This window comes from Agelaius tricolor, unplaced genomic scaffold (genome assembly GCF_023055355.1).
Source record: "Agelaius tricolor isolate 1412-34295 unplaced genomic scaffold, bAgeTri1.0.p SCAF_13, whole genome shotgun sequence".
NCBI classification, from domain to species: domain Eukaryota; kingdom Metazoa; phylum Chordata; class Aves; order Passeriformes; family Icteridae; genus Agelaius; species Agelaius tricolor.
Genome location: NW_027269273.1, coordinates 21,383,503 through 21,405,873, shown reverse-complemented (window position 1 = coordinate 21,405,873; position 22,371 = coordinate 21,383,503). Strand labels below are relative to the sequence as shown.

The 22,371-nt window shown below is 36.7% G+C and overlaps 1 protein-coding gene across 3 annotated transcripts in view; it reads left to right on the top strand.

Moving 5' to 3' along the window:
- The window catches only part of EXOC6 (exocyst complex component 6), an 85,831-nt gene that overhangs the window by 46,907 nt on the left and 16,553 nt on the right, over positions 1–22,371 (top strand). The window contains exons 17-19 of one of the 3 annotated variants that reach the window (XM_071439133.1): positions 1,844–1,873; positions 7,431–7,572; positions 15,322–15,395. In XM_071439133.1, coding sequence (XP_071295234.1) covers positions 1,844–1,873; positions 7,431–7,572; positions 15,322–15,395 — 246 coding nt within the window. Of the gene's footprint in view, positions 1–1,788; positions 1,874–7,430; positions 7,573–15,321; positions 15,396–22,371 lie in introns of those variants that run through there. The other 2 variants (XM_071439132.1, XM_071439134.1) reach the window with 2 other exon arrangements.

Genomic DNA, 22,371 nt, shown 5'->3' with positions numbered 1-22,371 from the left:
GAGCCACAGACAAAATGAAGTAATGTGTTAAGGGAATGCAAAGAAGCAGCTGTGGCATTCAGACTTAAGAAGTGTGGAAGGTGTAGAATTATGTGCCTGGGGGTACAAGTCAGCCTTTAGAGAAAGCTGGTTTCTGTGGAGAGGTTATTCTGTAATTTCAGACTCTGGTCAGGTAACAGGCAGGATGAAGAACTGTATGGACAAGTGGTCTGCTGTGGCAAGAGGTTTCCTGTAATTTTTTACTTATCCTGCATCTCATTCCCTGTCCTATCTTGACCAATTGTAGAAATATACGGTCCTGTGAATGCTGTGTGTGACCTGTGGAGTTTATATGAAAATGTGTGCACACTATGGTGATTCTAGTTAGATTTGTACTAATAAGTTATTTCTGTTAAAAAAAAAAAACTTACAGTAAAAGTATTTTCCAAGATTAGCCCAGAACCAGGTTCTATGACTCGTTAAAATAGTAAGAGCTTTGGAGTGATAAACTGAGCTAGATTTTTCACATGCTGTAATTAAGGTTTGGAATACTTTTAGAATTAATTTTCATTACTGAATTATTCCAATCATGTTACAGTGTCATTTCCATAGTAATTTTTGTATGGCAGAGACATTTCACTGCTCAAAATAGTTTATCAGAACTTTTTCTGTAATTAGCAGTCAAAGAACAAATCCCTAGCACACTGGCCATAATTCTAATAAAGAAAAGAGTGGAACAGCTAGAGAGGTCTCTTCTCTTCTGCCTTTACATACCCAATTGTGGTAGAGGGCATTGGGCTAGGACTAGGGACCCTAGTTGGCCACAGTAGTTCTTTGTTGTCACACTCCAGTCACTGACTTTCTCTTTGGTATTGTTTCAAATGCTAGTCTGCCTGTAGAAATGTTATAATATGTTCTTTAACAATTTTTTTTGTTGCAGTCAGTGGGTTCCTCTCATTAGAATCTTGTTTTATTTTCGTTGTATGTATAAGCTGTGTAAATGCACAGGGATGTGTCTCCCTTTGTGCTTTTAGGTGGGGCTGTACGGAAGTGTTTCTGTACAAATGTAGACATAACTTTTCAAAAATGCATCTTACATTGTATATCTGGATTTTGCAATTTGTATTCTTTTCATTGGAATATTAGAACTCTAAATCAGGTAGATCATGAACTGTACTGAATCTGCACACAAAGTGACAGAAGTTAGTTGGGGTCTGATATCTCTGTTGAATCACTGGAAATGTCTTGTGTCTCCAAAGCTTTTTTCCCCTCTCAAGTTTTGCGTGTTAGTTTCTCCTCTGTGTTTGTTTACTGTACTTAAGAAGCAATTTTGGAAAAGAAAACAGCTTTCTTCAATCCTACAGTTATATAGCCATAAGTTTAATGTTAAAATTTATTAATGGGTCATGTTATATTTAGATTCTTACTATCCTGAGCCATTTTAAATACTGCTTGAACAAAGTATGTTAATAACACACAGATAGCCTCTGTAAGCCATAATGGTAAACAGCATTTATTTTTTAACCTAAGACTTTTGAAGTATATTCTTTCTTGTGATGAAAAGTTCTCGAAAGGCATTTCAACAGACACTTTGAAGTTTGATATTTTGGCATACAGTTCCTTATTACAGAAAAACATATTATCGCCAAATTAGTATTATTTAAGTTATAATCTCTTTGTTACACTTCAACAAAATACTGTATAAGTTCAGAGGTTTAGAAAATACTATTATGTAGCTATAATTGTTCTTTTTGTACACTTTTTCTTATCTTTTATTGCTACCAATTTTTTATTCTTTTTTTTTTTAAGTTGACAGTACATCTTAATTTTTTTGTTTTGACTGCCTTACTGGTTTCCTTCTCAGCATAACAACAATGACCATGCAGCTATGTCGGTAAGTAGATGCAAGATGAAGAAAAAGCATGTGAACAGAAAAACTATGAACTGCCTGCAGGCTTATTGCTTCAATTTTTAATCATTTAATAAAAAGACACTTTCTGTTTTGCTGATAACTTGCTGTGTACCTTGTGTGGATGCATGCAGGGATCAAGTTAATGACTAACATTGGGCTTTCATACACTGGGACAGACAGCAGGAGTCCTAAAAACCTTGCAGAAGGTTGATGGGGTGTGCCTTGCATCCCAAATGAGGTAATTTAGAGACTGAGACCTCGTGAAAGAGAGGTCAGGTATCAAAATACAGCTATGAGACATGCATACAGAATTAGGATAGAGTGATATAGCTGAATAAAGTAATCAGTGAAAGTTCTGTCGTTCCTCTGCTACATTTGTCTGGGATCAGGGGAATGTGTGTACTGGTGTTCTTTATTTGCTTTTCCAATTTTTTTTAAAGAAGCTGATGAATTTAAGAATTCTCCTATCCCCTGGTTATTTTCGCATTGTAATTTTTTTCATATGGCATAAACATTGTCATGATAATGAAAGTGATGAGGTTATTACTAAATTATTAAAGCTGGGGAATGAATCTAGCAGTGGGCTCCCAAGTTGTTCAGAGCCTAGAGCACAAGTTATTAGTGGAGCTGTAGGGAGGTGGAGGATTTAGTCTGTTAAAGAGAAGGCTGAGGAGAGATCCAGTGGCAGCCTAGAACTTGTTGAAGAACAAATACAAAACTGGTGGAGCCAAACTTCTTGGTTGGACTGACAAATTCAGATGTAGCTGTGGTCACAGGTTGAAGCTTGGGAGGTGGAGCTTTGATATTAGAGGGAAGATGTGCTTAAAGAGAGTAGTGCAGTTTGGAAGGAGATTGCACAAAGAGGCTGCTGAGTTCCCATCCTCTGCTACTTTGAAGGGTCTAGGAAAAAAGGTCTATGGACCTGAAGTAGTGTTGGCAGCAGTGCTCCAAGTAAAAGGTTGGACTAGATGACAATGTTGGTTCATTCCAATCAACACTTCCATCATCTGAATACTCAGCATGCTGGTGAACTGTCAAGCTAATAGGTGTCATGAGCTCTGTGTTTTATATAGAAATATTTCCTGTTAGTATTGTATAGGTCTCAGGCTGCTGGTTATTTCATGACTGAGGGCTAACAGAATTTCAGCAATGTAGGACACAGAAGCTGTGTGGCTTTGGGGAGGTTATAATTAGAAAGTCATGCAGTTTTTAATGGTTCTGTTTTCTGAATTCACAAGAATTTAGTCTTTTGGGATTATGTTTATGTCCCGTTTTAAATTAGTCTTGCAGTTTATAGTGCCATTAGATGCTTTGAATCAAACAGCAAATTAAAGTTTCATTATACAGCCATTAATCTCATGAAATAAAATGGATGATCGAATTTGTTATTAAGAAACTACCTTTTTTAGTTTTGTTTTGAAGAGTTAGGGAAAAATGTTTCCTTGTATTTCCAGATCAGTTAACTCGAAATTATGTGGGCCTATATGTAAGTGGTTTTAATCTAAGTTTAGAATTAGCTGAAATTTTATTCTAGATATGTGCCTAGTCAATACAAAGTTGGAAAAGAGTGACCATTGAAAAGAGACTGTTGCAAATTACTTTCAGTTAGGTATTTTTAATTGTTTTGGTAGCATTTGGGGCAGAGACTGGAAGTAAAATTGATTCTTAAAAATTCCATTCATGTTTTTATCATACTTGTATTCTATCAATAGTTCAAAAGTTGGAGTTTTTGACCTTGAGTGATAAAATTTGTATGTTTAATTTATTTGCATTTTCAGAAAGAATAACATTATGTTATTTCATATTGCTATATTAATTCTTCACCTTAGCATCTTAGATTTAACGGGTAAGTTTTTTATTTTCTTTTTATGCTGAGGATGGCAGTTTGTGTTATTTTATTGTTTCTGTGATTGGCAGCAAAAGCCTAATTTCACAGCTTGCAGTGAGGGTGAAGGGGTGGTGGTTTTCTGCAGCTATATTCAAAAACTGTCAATCAACAGCCTCCACAGGCTACTTAGAGAATGGGTTTTCTTACTGACTTCTCCAACTGCTGCTTCATGCTGTCTTTGATTGGCACAGCCTGGCAGGGAGGATGGATGAATCTGTCACTGGCTGGTTAATTGTGTTGCTGGTCTCAGCCTGACATCAGGTCTTTGACTCCTAAGTGGCTCAATACAAAACAAATTAGCAGATTGTAGTCATATTTCTCATTCTATATGCTTTGACTTTGTTGAATGCAGTCCATAAATCATATTGACTGACACCATAGTGAATGATGAAAGCTGCTTTTGAGACAGCTAGCATGGGCTTTAGAAAGCAGCGCCGCGAAGGTGCCGTGGAAGGATGCATATGGCTGACCCTTTGGGAATTTCCTAGGAGCCAAATGTCTCTTTACTACAATTGTTCTTAGGAGAAAAGCTTTTGGGTCCTATAAAAAAGGATTTAATATGTCAGCAGATTCTCTTTACAAGCTCCTTTGAAATATAAGAAGTTTGTCTAAGGGTTTTCTCTTTTTACAAACTTGTATTTCAGCAAAATGTGGAGGCTGGGTGAAAAAACAGTTGCCTTTAACACTGTTAGCAGGTGTTTTTGAGTATAGAATAGGGTCCTTGTTTCCTAAACTTTACACTGGTTGAGTGGAAGAATAGGTTTTGTAGATAGGAGCAATTAGCATAGGCACAGCAGAGACAATAGTAGTGTCTCCAAATGGGTGGCAACTGGGGCAAATGTGAGAAGCCTGCTGAATCTCTGCATGCTGTTGAATATAGGTATTTAATTGCTAGATAACCATGGCCACCCCCACCCCCTTAAATAATAATTGTAATTTTAAAAGGCAAAAAACCCAAACATCAAGACTGTTTTAAAATTAGCTGATATTTGTTCAATCCTGAAAAATAAATGTTATTGCTATGTTCACAAATCCTTATATTTCCTCTTCAAAATGAAAATTTGGCAAGGAATTGATGATGTGGTAGATGTTGGAAATTTGGAGATGAATTTTTAACTAGATTCTATTTTTCAAACACAAATGTTAATTTTATTCTTTTCTGGGTATCATATATCCAATGTAATTTGAACTGGGAAGCCCTGAATTTTGAAGAGGATAACATAGTATAGTTCACATTTCTCTTAGTTAAAATTCAGCATTTTGATAAATATGTGTAGCTTTGTTTTTTTCTCTAAATTGGAGACTATTAAGTGTTTTTTAGTATATATCTACTGTATATTGTAAACTTGTAGTATTTGTTGATGTATCATTTGAACAATAAGCCTGTAGTTCAAGTTACATAGTTGGAAATAGTTTATATGTTAGGATGTTTCCATTTTATGAAACTTCAAAACCAACATTAAATGTACATGTATTGATACTTATTTAAAGTCCGAGTGGCTTTAGCTGTGTCATTTTTGTATTGTAACCATTATCTTGTGCTCCAGTACTATTGATATTTGCCAGAATGTAACAATTAACTACACATGCTTGTTAGAAATATAAAATTCTGTCATTTATTTAAGATAACAGATGAGTACACATTGTTTCCATATGAAATAAACTGAATGTTAAAATTTTTCATGACAACCTATTAATCTGGTTGAACTTTTATTACATTACAGTGGCAGCATAAATAGGACATGGAGCTGATTTGATGGAGCAGTACATTAAACAGAGATGCACTAGTTGTTCCATTAAATCAAAATGACATTTCCATTAAGTATTTCAAATGCACTACACTGTAATTACATGAACTGTGGCCCATTTAGTCCCCTTCTCACCTCCCTTTTTCCTTCCTTTTTTGCCTATTCTTTTTTTCTTCTTCCCCCCCCCCTTCCCCCCCCATTCATATTGATATTGTTCTGCTGGGGGAATAGAGCTGCATGTCTCCCAGTATAATTGCTGTTGGGTTTGGGAGACTTTTAAGCATGCTGTTCTTGTATTGTTTCCTACATTCTTTGTTGTCAGTTCATCTATTTTGCTCAAATATGTTATTTGCTTTTCTGAGATTTTCAATTAAGAAACTGACATGTCATTTTAGATAAAAAGCTCCTTACAGTTCAAGGTGTCCTAATGCTAGAAAAGAATTAGCAGCAGCCATTTAATGTTTCAGTGTGAATGTGAGGAGGGTTGAAGGCTTTCTATTGAATTCATTATATTTTAATTACCTTTTAACAACTAATGGATTTTTAAAGCGTGAAATATTTGGGGCCAAATTTGCTTTCTGTTATGAAAATTTTCTGCACATGAAAATTCAATCATCTTAGCAAGTTGACATATTAAGGACAAGATCTGGCTCTTCAGATGCTGGAGCAGAACTTTCCAAACTTTTTGGGACAGTGAACTGTCCATTACAGTTGTTCATTATTTATATTCTGGGAGTCAACAGTGAATTGATCAGCCTGACTTTGCAGAAAACAGCTGGGGAGCCATTACTTTAGAGAAGCAGGTGACATCACTGTACTAATGGATAGAAGTAAAACAATAGTGCCGTGTGCTCCAGTAGCTCTGTTATGTTATTATGATTTCTTTTGTGTTAATGTGTTGTTATCTTTGTTTCAATATCATTGTAACACACCCATCAGTTGAAAGTAGTGGTTTCAGTACATTAATCTACAGGGATTCTTGTAGTTGCATTTGACACCTAAGATCACTCTGTTTTAAGAGATGGCAGTGCTGTGAATAGAATAGTGCCATCTGGTTTGGTATCTGGTCTCAAGTGGTTTTCCTAACTTTAGGGTAGAATTTTGTTATCTTTAAATTTTTCTGTACTAAATTTTAAATAATTTATTCAGGTTAATGTCAGACTTTGTGTTTTGTTTTTTGATCTCATGTTGGGAAAATTGTCTCAGTTACATGTAGATGATGGGGAGAGCAATATTGCCAGCTAGACTGTGATTGGGAAATTATTTCTATTTTGTACAGCAGAGGGCTACATTTCATTTTGTAAGTAGTTGATCACTGACAGCACTGATTTATTAAGCACCTGAGATGATGGATAAGCATGAATTTTTAAAGTAATTCAGCAACAAACTTTGAGATGGAATCTGAGCAGTTAAACTACCAACAATTAGCACAAACTCTTACAAGAAATGCCTCAACCAATTGCAGTCATTTTGGTTTATGTAAAGTTGGGGGTTTATTTAATTTGCTATTGTTAAAAATATGCTGCATGTTGGTTTTCATTACATTCTTGCTTTCATTCTGTTTGGGTTAAAAATATTTAAATAAATCCACAAAGCCGTTCATGTGCTTCAGCAACTTTAATTGCCATTGTTTTGGAAATGTCCTTGTATTTGTGAAGACTGTTGGATTACTGGAAGAAATATCAATAATTGTTTTAACATCTATTTAATCTAATTCTCTGTTTGATCTAATAGAAACAAATCTAATAGGTCGAAGAAATAACAGGAAGTATGATCTCTCTCCTTCTAATCTAAGTTTTGTATCATTAAGACTTAGAATGTATATTAAAATCCAGTCAGATGAGCAGTTCTTTAGTGATGTATCATTTGTTTCGATTGTAAAACTTGTTGCTTTTTCTACTAGGGAAAAGTGGCCCAGACAGCTTGCATGTCAGCCTGCCAGCATCTTTCAATGTCCCTAATGCAGATGCTACTGGACAGTGAATTAAAACAAATAAGCATGGGAGCAATTCAGCAGTTTAATTTAGATGTGATACAGTGTGAATGTAAGTATATATTCCATCTGTATTTGTCTTAACATTGAAAAAAGTTACTTAGTGTAAGCTATATCATGATCCTTTTCCATAATCTACTAAAACTTTGTCTTTTATTGAAAGTAATATTACAGTACATCTTCTTGTAAAAGTATTTATAAGTAAGTATGTTGGCATTCCTGGGATTTTTTTTTAATGCAACTTTTCTTTTAACTAAAATACCTAAATTGAAACAACATTGTTGTTACTCCTAATGGGGTCATAACCACTATATCCAGTAAAAATTTAGTTTAGTACAAAATTGCCCAAAAGTACTACATAAATATTAAGTTTTAATGGTTAGGAAAAAAAAGTCAAATGTCTGTAAAATTCTGATGTTTTCTCTTGAGTTCATCTATTATGATACAGATATTTAAATGTGCTGTTATGTAGGGTTTTCCTCACTCCTAGAACTGCTACTGCCTTACTGTGCAGAATAGTAGTACTCATTTAGTAAACATTGGATGTTTTCTTACTGTCACTGTTTAAAATATGGTATCAGAATTATTTTGTAAACTGGTTCAATACAGCACTGAAGGCAGGATTAATTACCTTGTGTTTTGCATGGAGCTTGTGGCTCAGGGTGAGCTGTTTATCTGTAGGAAGGAAGTTCCATGAGTAGGTGTTAGGACTGTATAGTTGGTGGCTGAGATATAGTGGAAAGGCTCACTAGAGATTTTTTCAATGTGTATTTTCAGATTCTTCTCCTCTGTTGGTTTTTTTTGGTTTTTTTTTTTTTTCAAAGTATCTTTGCTGTTATGTATTTGAAGCACAGAACTCAATGATTTTGTTGACAGCTGTGAAATGGGGCAGTTATTTAAGTCATATCCTGAGGCTTTTAGTTTGGATACATGAAAAAAATTGGTGACTACTCCATTAAAAGCCACCTATGGGAAACTGAAAATTTAATTTCAAGCAATTTGGTTAGCATCACAAAAGGTTCTTGTGGGACAGACTTAGGGGTGTTTTTGTCATTTTAACCATATACTTGTCTTTTCTTCTCCTGCTTTGTTACATTCCAGCTCAATTCAGTAACAGGTAGAGCAGGCATTTTTCTGATAGTCCCTCACTGTCCAGCCTTAAGGCCTTTCAGGGTATGGAACAATCTGAGAGGACTACCAAGGTCAAGTTGATAGAATATTTGTGATTGTGACATTAAAATTCCGTGATTGTACAAGTTAACCAAGCAGATCATGGTTTGACTTTTCTTACTTCTAGTATGCTTGATGTTGCAAATTTATTAGTGTACTTTTCAGGTAGGTACATGGGAGTGTGTTTGTGCATTTGTGTAGTTTCCTATATGTAAAAAAGCTACCAGTTGTTAAAAGAGAAATTATACAGTATTCATAGCACTGACATCATAATCATTCATCTTAACAAGCTGAATTAATGGAAGCACTAAACCATCATGTGCCTTCTGAACACATGGTGTAACAGTGAAGAAAACTTGTCCATTACAGTATTACTCTGTTTCTAATATTTAAAATATCAGCTGTGAACAACACAGTACTTCACGACTCTCTGTAGATGACTAATGCCCTGTTTCACCCTGGGATTTCTAGCAGTACAGGGCTAAAATGCATATCTTGCAGGTGACTTTCACAGTATGAACAGTATGTTCACAGCAAAGAAGGGAGAAATTCCACTGTTTCCAGCTGTCATCTGGTCTTTGGCTTGTTTTCAGACTGTTTTCTTCTCAGGCAAAGGCTGATATGTGCCCTGATTTGTGTCATCCTAATTTCTATTGCCATTCTTTCTACCATCTTTGGTTGATGCACAGCAGAAACTTCATCAGTGAAGAAATCTTAGTAGAGTTTTATTTAGTCTAAAATGATATTTCATTATTTTAAAATAAAAAAGTAATATAACTGTAAGACTACATGTTTTTTCATATGTAGCTGTTATTCTGAGTATATGGCATGGACAGGACATACCCAAGCTTTGGCCAAAATAAGAAAGTTTCATAAAGCTAGTAACTTAAAAACTGAAAAATACATTCTTCCACCACTGTGTAATTTCTAGCATGGGCTGTACAAGGCTGATAGAATGAACTTAATTTCTTCCAATGTGAAAAGCTTTTAAAGCATGTTAGGAAAACATTATTTTGCACAGAAACCCTTTGAGCAGTTTAAATACAATTATGGAAGCTTGTCAGAGTAGTGTGTTGCAACAAACCACATTTTGCAGTCTGTGGAATAAAGGAGTGACACAAGATTTTGCTCAGACTGCTTTGCTGATGTGGTTTCATTCATAAGGTCCATCACAGGCACATTCCAGGCCTCACAGTGATGCCTGTGATTTATGTTCTTGCTCATCACCCTCCCCCAGCTTTATTCTTTGATGCTTTGGGATTAATGGATACGACAGTGACATTTCAATTAGTGCTTAGAGTGGGCGAATAATTCACAACTGTTGGGAGTTTTCTACTGTATTGTATTAATGGGTTTGACATTTTACTTACAATGGAGTATACTCAGATGAATTTTGAACTAAGAATTTAGATGACGTGTAGAAAATTATTAATATCTGAAGGCAAACTTTTAAAAATTCTTGCTAATATTGTAGAATTTTTTTTCTGATCTTAAACATTATAATTTTACTCTTTCTAATAGGAACTGGAGAGATCTAAATAAAATCAGAAAAATATGATAATTTGTTAGTTTCTTTCTTTTCTGTTTAAAAACAATGAACAGTCCAAACAACAATCCAGCAATCTGTTAAAGTCAGTAAGTTCTCTTCTTAGAAAAAAGAGTCATCATCATCTCACTCTTCTTCTAGCATGTTTTTTGTTTCCTTCCAAATGATCCAAAAAGATTTCAGTTTTATTTTAGTTTGTCTTGTTCTAATGAAAGTATTTCTCTACTTCCTCTGCAAATTTTATAACCTAGAGCAGTGTTTTACCCCTGTATTTTGTACCATTCTTTCTTAGTGCTTATTTTCACTAGGATGATTGTGATTCTTGAAGCACTGTTCAGAAAATAGAACGTACTAAGTCACATTGAATAAAATCCAAAGAGTGGTCTTTTGCTTGAATATTACATTTTGGTTCCCCAAGGAAGGAAATGGGTTGGGAAGGGGGTGTTTCTGTTTCTTGAAGATGAAATTCAAATGTGGGTTACTGTATTTCACTTTACAGGAAGAAAGGTGTGCATAATAAAAAATTAGCTTTTCAGAGGCACCATCCAGATCTACTTAGCTTACATCAGCTTCTTATTAAGGAATTCGAACTTGTCTAAAGTTGTGGTTGTTGGAAGAGCTAAATGTTTTTTGTTTTTTCTTACTTATGTATTTTAACATAGATGAATTGTGAGGCAGGATTAGTTAACAGAATGAAATACGGGTGAGTGAGCATCCTTCTTCACCCAGATATGAACGGGTGAAAAGGTTTTGGGTCTTGCCTGTAAGCAAGCAAGGGTTAGTGGAGAGAAAATATTCTGTATTTTCCTGATCAGCCCCCTCTGTATGGCTTCCTGGCAGTCCCTCATTTCCCCCACTGCGTGGGGAGTGGCGGTGTCCAAAAGCAAGTGACATCCTGACCAAAGTGTTGTCTCTCTGCTGAGCACCAAAAGTGGTCTCCAGGTGGGCATGCCAGAAGCTGGGGAGCCCCGATTGATGCTGTATTTCCTTGAAAAGGCACATACTTTTCGCTGGAGGCCCCTTGCTTTACGCCCCTCTGGGCAGGCAGGTTAACCTCACTGGCTGGAGGCCATCCTTCATCTGCTGCTCGCATGTGGCAGCGCGGGGGCACAGGAAGCACAGAGACCTTGCTGGCACGGGGGGCTGCTGCCTGGCCAGCTGGCAGCTCCCTCAGCAAGGCTCCCTCCAGGCCTGTTTGAACAGCTGGAGCATCCAACAGGGCTGCAAAGTGGCTGAGATAGTCGCCTGATTCTTTGCTCTTCCTTTAAAAATACTTGTGTAGCTTTGCTGTCCCGCCTGTGAATCAGTGCTATGAGGCTGGAGGTAAACTGTCCTCATTTAGCTTTTGATTCAAAGTCTGGACTTTGGTTTTTCATTTCTTCACTGAACAGCAAAACTATTTGTCAAGAATTAGGTTCTGAATTCCCAGACCAACAGAGAGGCACAACCAGATGATGCCTAAAAGATGGGATTTTGAGCCAATAAAATTAAGAGACCTGTTAATAAATCTAGAATTGTGTAGAAATTCAGTGCAATTTACAGTTAAAGATATCTTAAATTCCATTTAGTAGATACAGCCTTTATCTTAAGATCTCCATTAATACATATATGTATATATGTCAATTCTCATATATCCTGTATACAAAATGTAATTATAAGATCAAAGCAAAATATTAAAAAGAAAATGGACTGAAGTAATCTTTGCAACATTTATATTAATCATTATAATTTATTTATAAATAATTTATAATCCCAGCCTATTTTTGTATATTTATTTCATTTGATCCTATCTTCTTTATATTTCTAAACTCTCTGTTACAAGGAATTATGTTGAGATTGAACATACTGAGGACCCACATTGTTCTTGTTCTAAATATACAGTATCAGCAAAGCAGAGGAAGAGAAGATGTTAACAAAAACCTTGTGCATACCAGAGTCATATAATGTATATTTTCAACCGATTTTTTCCAAATATTTGAGTTTTGATTCAAACTGCCAAACAGCCAGTTGTTTGCCCCTAAGAGTGACAGTTTAATAGTGATCTTTGCATTTCATTCTGCTATATTATAAAATTCCAGAATGTTTTTATGCACATTAAGCCAAACAACAACCAGCCCCCTACCCCTGCAAATCCTCTTTAAGCCTAGAATGATTGTAGGGGGTGAATATTTTAAAAGATGTATATATGACAGTGTTTCATTACTATCTAGAAAAGGGCCCTTAGGACAAAGACATTAAGAATGTTAATCCTGTTCTTATATCTTCCTAATATGCTGTGCAGTAGAAAATATTTAATTAGCTTTGTAAAATTGTTAGCAAAACTTAAAAGCCCTGTGCTGAGGGTGGAGGGGGAACTGTCTGACTGTTACCATAAGTAGATTATCTTTTTGCCCTCTGAACTCATGAAATTATAATAATGAGGCAAATTCTATTGTAGTCACCTGTCAGAATGTTCCAAATGTGAGAATAAATGTTTGTGCTATAATGAGTGTCCCTAATGTTGTAAATGCATTCGTAGTATAAAATTGTAGTTTAAGAGAACAAAGCTTGTACAACAATTAGGTTTGGTACATTATGTACTTCTTGTTCTACAGCTGCAATGCTACTAGGTATTAAGTAGAGAAACGTAATTATTCTGTATTATTTAATGCATTGGGATAAATTCCAAACTCTCTTAGCTTGATGAGCACATAAAAGATGCAAATATTTGCCCCGTGGCATGTTAGAGTATTCTGCTGTAGGAAGATATGTCCTGAAGTGTAAAGTGCCAAAAGCTAACTGAAACGACTTTCCAACGGTCACACTTTTCAGTTCTATTTATTTTTCAGTTCTGTAACCCTTTTTTTGCCATTCATCTTCTTTCTCCCAGTGCTAGCTATAATTGTGAAGTAGCTGGAAGAGCTGAGATTCTGGTGGGGGAAGCTGATGGCAGTGTACTATTCTGTACTAAGAACAGAAAGTTAGGATCAGATCAGATGATCTGGTGGGCCTTACCTTTCTGCTTTAAGGGGTGTAGAAAAGACCCCTTCTGACCACCATGCATATCCTCCTTATTAATGTGCTACCATAGCTCACAACTCATGGATCTCTTATCTCCTTGCTGTGGAGCTTTGCTTAGGATTCCCTGCTGGAGTTTGGTGTTCTATTTTAAACTCTGGCTTTGGCTGACCTCAGAGCTCAGCTTTGCTGTCCTTAGAAAGGGTGTTCCTGGTGGCCATGAAATACCTGCAGAGGACAGCCATGTAGATAGACACACATGCCTTCAGCCTAGGCTGTGCAGTAGGGTGCCAAAGATTCCGAGGCTTAGGCATCTTTGTAATTCTGAAGGCTGGTGATTGTACAAGCTGTTTTGTCTTTCCTGATTTAAAGAGTTTATGATGAGAAACCTCTCCCTATAAAATACTGAGTGTAAGGTATGTTTTTTTCTACTGTTTTCTTTCTTTTTTTTTTTCTTGGGCATGTTTGTGGTCAATTAAAATTCCATGAAAACGCCTCTAGAAAGTTGGTGTTACTTATAAAGTAGGAGGACCAGACAATTTAAAATTCACACTTGAATACAGTAATCAGTGAGCATTTGCCAATGTTACCAGTACTTGTCTGTGACATTACAATGGTCTCCCTAAGGCATTTGATTGTTATTTTTTTTTCTTTAGTTGATAAAGAATAAAGTTCTATTGCAGTTGAATTCATTCTCCTATTACATGACTCTCATAAAATAACTTTTGTACTAGTGTAATACAAGTAATAAATTCTACTTCTACTGGTAAAGCTGCTACTCTAATACCATATCCATCTATTACTAAGCTATTTTAAAGTATTCTGAGATGGTCCTAGTAGTTTCTTGTACCATTTAAGTAAGAGTCTTTATCTAAAATTGTGTTCCATGTAGTCATTTTTAGACTTGTGAAATAGTCCATCTGAATTCATTAGTCTGCTTTAGGTTGAAACCATACTTTCAGAAGTAAATGTTTGACACCATTATTTTACCATCATCTTAGCTCAGACAGCAGCGGTTTTCTGAATTTTACCTCCAACATAATCCATGTTTTTTAACTAGCCATTTAAGAAAATATATTGAGGATTTCATATAACTTCTAAATGTTGGTATTAAGAACAGTAGAGTTTAGCACTGGGCCTGGAAATTGGATACATTTGTTTTGTTTCCTCTACCATTGAATGACCTGTTTCTCAAACTTGGAAAAAATATTACCTTTCACTGCCTTGGATACTCCTCTCTAAAGCTGTTGCAGTAGTATCTACTTTGTTTTGTTGAGAGTTCTACCTGAAGGGCATAAGAAAAATACTTTCAAGTTCTTTTGAAATAAGATATCTAAACTGAGTGAGGATGTGAGGCAGCGGTTGTTTGTCTTTGTTACTAACTTGTGACCGGGATAATAACAACAAAAAGTGTATTTATTCTTAAGTTTAACAACTATTGATCTTTTCCTAGTTTATACAAGTAGTTGACTTTCTTTCACTTTCTGTGTTGCCATTTTTTGTATTATGAATATATATTTTTGCTTGCCAATTTTGACAGCCAATTTTGGGTTCAGAATGAGCAGAAGTTCATTACAGATAAGCAGGCTAAAAGGCATGAGCAAGCATTTCAGCTCTGCACTGACCATGGCATGTAGGGCTTTCTACCTGTTGTCTACACATGAAACCAACTCCCACCTTAGTGTTTGTCTTTTAATGATGTTTGGCTGGAGGTGAAGGTTTGCTGTAACAAAGGCAGATGTCTGAAAATACATTGACAGCCATGGAATTGGTATTATTTTGAAATTCTTCAGTAATCATGCACCTCAGGCTAAAAAATATCTTGGTTTCTGTGGTTGTAGCATTACTACTGGGTTAGAACTTGAAGCAAAATTTCTAATAATACTCCTAAAAGTATTATTCTTTAGGATTATGGGAAAAACTGTCAAAAGGTTGTTTGTTGATTTGTTTGGTTTAAATCACTGTGAGTTGTTAAACTTTTCCTATGAAACTATGCTACTTAGCATTTATATTGCATAGAGCTTGATTTTTCTGTTAGACTAAAAAAAATAAATCTACATCCGTAATATTTTAACCTTTTTTTTGCAGTGTTTGCTAGTTCTGAGCCTGTGCCAGGATTCCAGGGAGACACCCTGCAGTTAGCTTTCATCGACCTCAGACAAGTAAGACACTAGTTGGTGTTTTTTATCCTTCTAATTTCCCCTTCTGACCAATGCTGAAGTTATTAAATTCAAGAACCTTTCATGGTTTTGCATTCCCATGTAATTAGTTGTGAAAAGCAGTTATTTGAAGTGTTGTTAGTGGCACTATTCCCTGTAATTTAGTATAAAACTGTTTCTCCAGTGTGAGGTTAGGGGGCACTGTGCTACTGGTAGTACTGTTACGGGAATACTGGATTGAATTTTGGTCCTGACAATTTTGTGAAGATCCTGTGATGTCTTTTTGCAAGAGTGTACGTGTCATCCTGGTGTGTGCTGGTCTGATTGCATTGTGAGCATTTGCTCCTGTCTACAAAACTACTTTCTGGATAGCAGAATCAGGCATCGTATTATTTAACATTTCCTTTCCTGAATTTGTTGCGTAGAATTCTTTTAAATTGTTGGAAAGCAGCTTTATTCCAACTGGATGATCTTTATTCTACATAAAATTTAATTTAATTATATTTTAAATGCTGTAATATTGGAAGCACTTTTCCACAGATCTTGCCAAAAGGAAAGTTTTCCCAGACTAAAATCTAGTAAAATCTTGTCAATTTGGACATTATAACCACCATAATAAAGCATCTTCAAAACATTTTCATGCTTGAAGTTAGCTTTTACAAAGGATTTATTATTTCACAGAATTGTAATTGTAAGTATCATATAAATAGTGAAATTAATCATTTACTGCACATGGAGGATCTTTACCCTTCTGCAGATGTTGGTGATACTTTTCAGTGCCATTATGAGCCTATCAAAGTCATTAAAAAATAAGAGAAAGTAGAAAGAATTCTATACCAAATACCAAATTATCTATATAGTAAGAATATTTTTGCTTTTAATAATTTAGTAGGTTTTTCACAACAAGATTATTTAAGGGCATTTCAGAGGGGAAGCTTCCTGAGGCAAAAGTATTCAGACTTCTCGTGGTAGTTAGAAAGGACTTAGTAAAATATTGTGTCTTTTTAAATGAAAAAACTAAAAGCTAGGGTTGTCTGTTACATTCTCACAGTAATATAATAATGAACAATATCTACAGTGAGTAAGAGTGTAAAATGTGAGAAGGATACAGGATTATGGCTACAAGACTTGTTCATGTCACAAGTCTTGTCTTGACTAGCAGCCTTCCTCTTTTGGATTCTCTTTTAACTCTGTTTTTATTGTCAGTGTTAAAAGAGACTAAACATCTTCCAATTTGTACTTAGATCATTTCATTTGAAGGGAAAGGATGTTGAGATCTTGGCACCATTTCTGTCATTTGCCTAAGTGGAGTCCTTGCAGAGCCTATGTTTGTTTCAGGGGAAGACATGATTTCCATATACGCAGAGGGCAGGGTGTGTACATACTTGGCTACAGGAAAGAAAGATTTTCCTATGTTTTAAGCACTAACTGGGGAGTATATCACTTAAATAGATATTATGTTGTTTATGATAACAACATAAATTCTCTCAAGCGCATTACAGAGGATGCTCTGTAGTTCATGTGAATTTGATTGACTTAATATACTTTATAACAGGAAAAGTTTGAGCAACTCTCTATTGGGTTGCAGCTGGAGCTTGCAGATGTAGAACAGTTCAAGCATATTTGATTTGGTTTGGTTTTACTATATTTTTGTGTGCATCACCAAAAGGTATTTCAAGCACACATCAAAAACTTCTACCATTTAGTAAGGATTTTCAGTGCTTTCCCTCTTCTCCTTATTTGTGATGCATTTCTGTCTTAATAGGGTAGATGACAGTTCTTTTCAAGAATACTTAGAAAGGCAACAGAGCCTTTTTCAGAAGGTTCTTATAAAAGGTCATGCTTCTGTTTTTTAGTTTGAATTTGATACTTCTTCATGAATTGCAGGATATGAAAGATAAGGAAGTCGGTCCAGTGGTCAGGTTTTACCTGCCCACCCGGACTGTGCCCTGAGGTCAAACTCCTGATATTGGCTGTTTGGTACAGAGGAGCTGATGACAGGTAGGGGCTGATACAAGGGGGAAAGCTTGAACCGTATCAAAGCTAAAAGGCAGGAGATTTGGGACTCAGTGAGAGACTGTAGCTAAAAGATGGATCAGCAGGATTGCCCTCTTCTTAAAAAGCAGCTGACCTGCAAGGGAAAAGACTTTATCGTCCTGCCAATCACATGGTTGCTAATGGAAGCCAGTTATCTCAACAACAGCTACTCACTCTGTGCTGTACCAGTGCAGTGGGTAAGATTAAGGAGGATTGGGCAGTAGCATTCTAGCACGTTTTACTAACGAGGTAAAATCACTTACAGGGAGCCAGCTTGGAAGACAGAGAGAGGAGCTACACCTGAATGATTACTATGTAGGGAGGACCAGCTTTGAGAAGAATTGTCATAGGTATTTTCAACCTATGTTGAAATACCAGTTCTTGATCCTCTGTCTTTCCCTGGAGACAATGTGTAGGCAGCATGTTGCCCCCGGCAAGCCCACTTTCCTTCTTCCTTCCACAGACATAGAAGAGCAAACAGAAACAGCTGGCCCAAGAAAGAGTTGTGCTTAAGAAGACAACAGTAGTTAGTAGCAGGAAGCTCTAAGAGGACAGAAATCACAAAGGAGCAAGCCCTAACCAATGTCCCATTTGAGCCACCTCTGTCTCTATACTATTCTCCACTCAGGCTTTTGTCATACTTAACATGCTCTTTAAAGATCTCTGTAATCTGAAGAAACCCTAGTCAATAAAGATTTTTGTGCTATTTTTATCACCACAGTATCTCAGCATCTTACACAAGTGACTTGGTGGGGTTAGCTGATCCCACTTGATCATCTAGAAAGAAACCTGCAGTTCCAGCTAGTTTAGCAGGCAGAAAATTGGGGCAGATTCATGGATCTGTGCAGCTGCAGTGATTGTGTCATGCCTTATGCCACTTGTCTTAGCATATGACCTGAGGTCACACCTAGGTGCACCCTTTGACCCTACTTAAAGCCATTGAGGGGCCATCTCAGTAAGGCAATTATCAAAGTGGCATGTGCTGCTTTACAGAGACTGTCTCTGGCATCTTGTGGAGATGACCCAGCTCTCCTGCAACTTGCACTGCTCTCTGACAATCATTTCTTGCTACTGTCTGTACAGGGAACCTGGGTAAATAGTGCAGTTTATTCCCCAAAGTGGGGAGGAATAAACTTTGGGGATTTTGCTACCAATTCAGATCCTACGTCAATTAGAATTAACATTCTAAAGTAAACAAGTCTTCATTTGTCTTACTTGAATCATCTCTGAGGAGGAAGCACAGGTTCACAGGCTCTAACATGAATTAGTTTTTTCTTGGTTATGATCTGTTCTTTACTGCCTAAAGACTAGGGTTACAGCTCTGAACGTGAAGCAGTTTCTTGTATGTCCTGTACACTTAAGTACTGTGAGGATAAGACATGAATATTATAATTTGTTTGTTATTCTTTGGAGAGCCAGTGTAGTACGTAGTGGACAAGAACAATAACCTTGTGGTAGGCTGAGAGTTCAGCAGTTGCTGTCCTAGGCCAAATGTCCTGATTCTTAACCAAGTGAGTGCTAACAAATGCCTATTCTTCAAATTATTTCCTGCAGAGATATAACTAGGCTGCCGACACAGCTTGACTTTGTTCCACTTTTGACTTGACAGGTTGTTCTTGATGTTTCTGTCCACCATCAGCACTGCTTAGGGGCTTCTTCCTCTACTGTCTCATGTCAAACAAGTACTCATCTAGCTTGATGATTTATGGAATTTCCTTGTGTTGCTGGGTTGAGGAGAACTGTGTCTTACCTGTGTGTTCTTTTGGCACTTAAGTACATGTTGTTAACACCTTCCAGCTGCTGTCAGTGTTGGTCCTGCATCGGGCAGCAGTCTCAAGTGAAAATAATCATATGCTGTTGGTAACTGCAGAGTTAAGCAACCACAGTAGCAGTATCTCCACCCACATGGCAAACAGAGTTTACAGTCTGATGGTGGTGTCCTTCAGATGGAAGACCAAGGGCTGTGATCCACAATGTCCATAAGCTCTGCTTAAGCGTGGGGGAAATTTTAGAAGATTTTCAGCAGTTTTGTATTTTCTCAATGTTAGAGATAAATTGGATGCAAAGTCATGACACAATCAATATGATTGATATAGACAGTAATTTATCATAGAAACATTAGAAGATACATTTTTATCAGACTTTTGTTTATGGTGTGTGTACATAAGCATGTGTCACTTCTAGGAACTGAAGTTATTGGTAGTACATAGTATGTATTCCATCAGCAAATCGATATTTAGATTTAGATATTTAGAAGTATAATACATTTTCTTCTAATTCTGAATCATTGATAGTTTATTTGGTTGCTTGTCCATTTATACTGGAATGTATTTTCTGGTAAGAAATATTGCTAACCTTGTGAACTGTAGTGTTCTATGCAAAAAATGTAATGTAAATTTATTTGAAAGAGGAAGTTGTTGTTAGTACTTAATATAGTCCTCCTCTTTCTTCCCTTTCATTACTGAGACATAGCATTGTCATTCTGATAAACTCAGGAGTAACTCTGAGGTAGGTAGGTAGGTAGGTAGGTAGGTAGGTAGAAAGTATGTAACAGACCACTGGGCTTCAATCCTCGGCACAGGATTTTCTGACACTGAAGGCAGGGTGACAGATCAGTCTTCCCCACTGTTATGCTTGCAGTGTTTAATTTGAATTAATTTCCTGTGGCAGTAACTATGTTTCAGCTCTGGCTTGTCTCCGATTCCCAAACGTGCAGCCTGCCAAAGCTCTTGCCATCTGTATTCCCTGTGGAGAGTGCTCTTGAGCCCTTCAGAGAATAAGTTGCAGCCTGTTCCCAAACCTGCTGGCCATAACTCTTGGAGGCTGAGGGCTCACAAGGTGTGCTCTGGCTTCCTTTACAAGCTGCCAGCCCACAGAGTGCCTAGGCTTTGAAATTAGTGGGGTACACCCACCCTGACCTCTGAGTCTTGAACTGAAAAAACATCAGTTTTCAAGAGGAAGAAATTCCCAACAGTATGTTTAGGAGTAAGTCTTAAAAACTTCAGAGTTTGAAGATAAAAGTAAGACTTTTTTTCATGAGGCAACAGTTTGAATTTTTAATTAGAAAGTAGTATAGAGCATTCATCTTTTGCTTCCTGAGGGAAATGGTTGCTGAGACTTTCATCTTCACAGAGGCTCTTTCACAATGCTTACTGATCCCTTTCCCCCTGTTATGCACTCCCCAGCTTCTCTGAAGAAGCAGAGGAGCATGTTACATCTGTAATGTGAAGCCCAGCCTCGGGCTGCTATGTAATGGGATTTGTGCTTCTCTAGTTTTCAGAGCAATGCTGCTTATTTAGCTAAAGGAAGGAGCTCAGGTTTCAGACAGCAAGAAAGCAGGAGTTGCATCTCCCTGGATTTCAGAGCATAGACCCTCACTTTGCTGGAAGAGGAAGGCAATTCTTCCTGGACTTTCCCTTCTCCATAAATTGACTTGGCACTAAGGCAGGAGGGCTTGAGGCACACTGAGCAGAACAGGCACAAGTCGACATGGTAGCATGCATATGCAGCTCTGGGTTTAAAATGATAAAAGTTATTTGAGTTTGACTGCAAGCAAAATGTGCATTACCTGCCTTGCAGGGAAGACACAATATTTTTTCAGAGTACTGTATTCTTCCAAGTAAACAGGAATTCTTCACACAAATGTGACAACTTGTTTGTAAGTCCTTATATTCCCCAATGGAATCTCTTGATTTCTCCTTCTCAGCTGTGTTCTGCAAAGCCTGTAGTTAATCACAGTAGGCTCAGATCACAAGCTGTGTGTATAGATATTTGTGAGGAAGATCTCAATCAGTGCTCTGTACACAGAAACAAGCTGGCTCATCACTGGGATGGGATTTATACCTGCCAGCTGGTGAGAATTAGGAAGCTTGGGAAACAAATGCACAGAAATTAGCAGCAGGGGGTCAAAAACAAGCATGGCTTTGGATTCACTATCTTGATAAGGATTTGCAGAATCAAAGCAGAATGGCAGGTTAGTAATTTCTTGGTAGTAAGTATTCCTACCCTGTAAGTGCCAAAAACTAAAAGCACACATGCTGGGTATTAGGTGCCTGTGTATTCTTTGGGACATTAAATCATTCATCAAATTCAGTGCGAAACAGATTGTATCCAGTTCATGTAAATACTCCTTTTTCAGCAGAGAAGTGTAAATAACATGCTGATCATGTACCAGGTTTTTGCTCTAGATCATGGTGTACTAATGATGAGGGGCCATACTTGAAAACAGGTTTGAAAACCTTGGTGTACAAATGCTGTTACTTCACTAGCTCTATCCTCACTTAACAAAAATGATATACATATGGCTGTTTAACTACAAGATATCCCATTCCATCTATGACAAAAACCTACTTAGTAGTTTCTCCAAAGGAAAGTATAGTATGTTGCACAAAAGGCTGTGAGGTGTACAGATGTAATGTGTAAGCAGAATGCCATCTCTTCATCAACAGTAAGGAATGGCAGAGGTACCTAAATCATGGAAATTATAAAAAATAAGAAAATTCCTTATTTTTTTTTAAGCAAGTTAATTTAAGGGATACAATTTTTTGAGTTCTCCTCTTACTTAACGAGATACACACAAGAACTAAATGAGCCAACAAGAAATCTGTACTATATATTTAGAAACTACACAGAACTTGGGAAGCATTGACTCAGCTTGACTTGGAGACCTTCAGATACCAGTCTTTGAATAAGATGAATGCCTTTTGAATAAGCCTCACTTAGGGCATTTTATTTTGTTGTTCGGTGATTTTATAATTTTGGAACTGAGACGGGAAATCACATTTATTGATCTGGTTTGTGTGGGTGAAGCACTTGGCTTAGAATTGTGCAGGGCAGTTTCATCTTCTAAATGGTACCATCATGGAAATCACTAAAAGTTTCACTGGAGAGGTTGATCAAAGCAGATATGAAGGAAAAAAAAAAAAAAAGAAAAGAAAAAGTT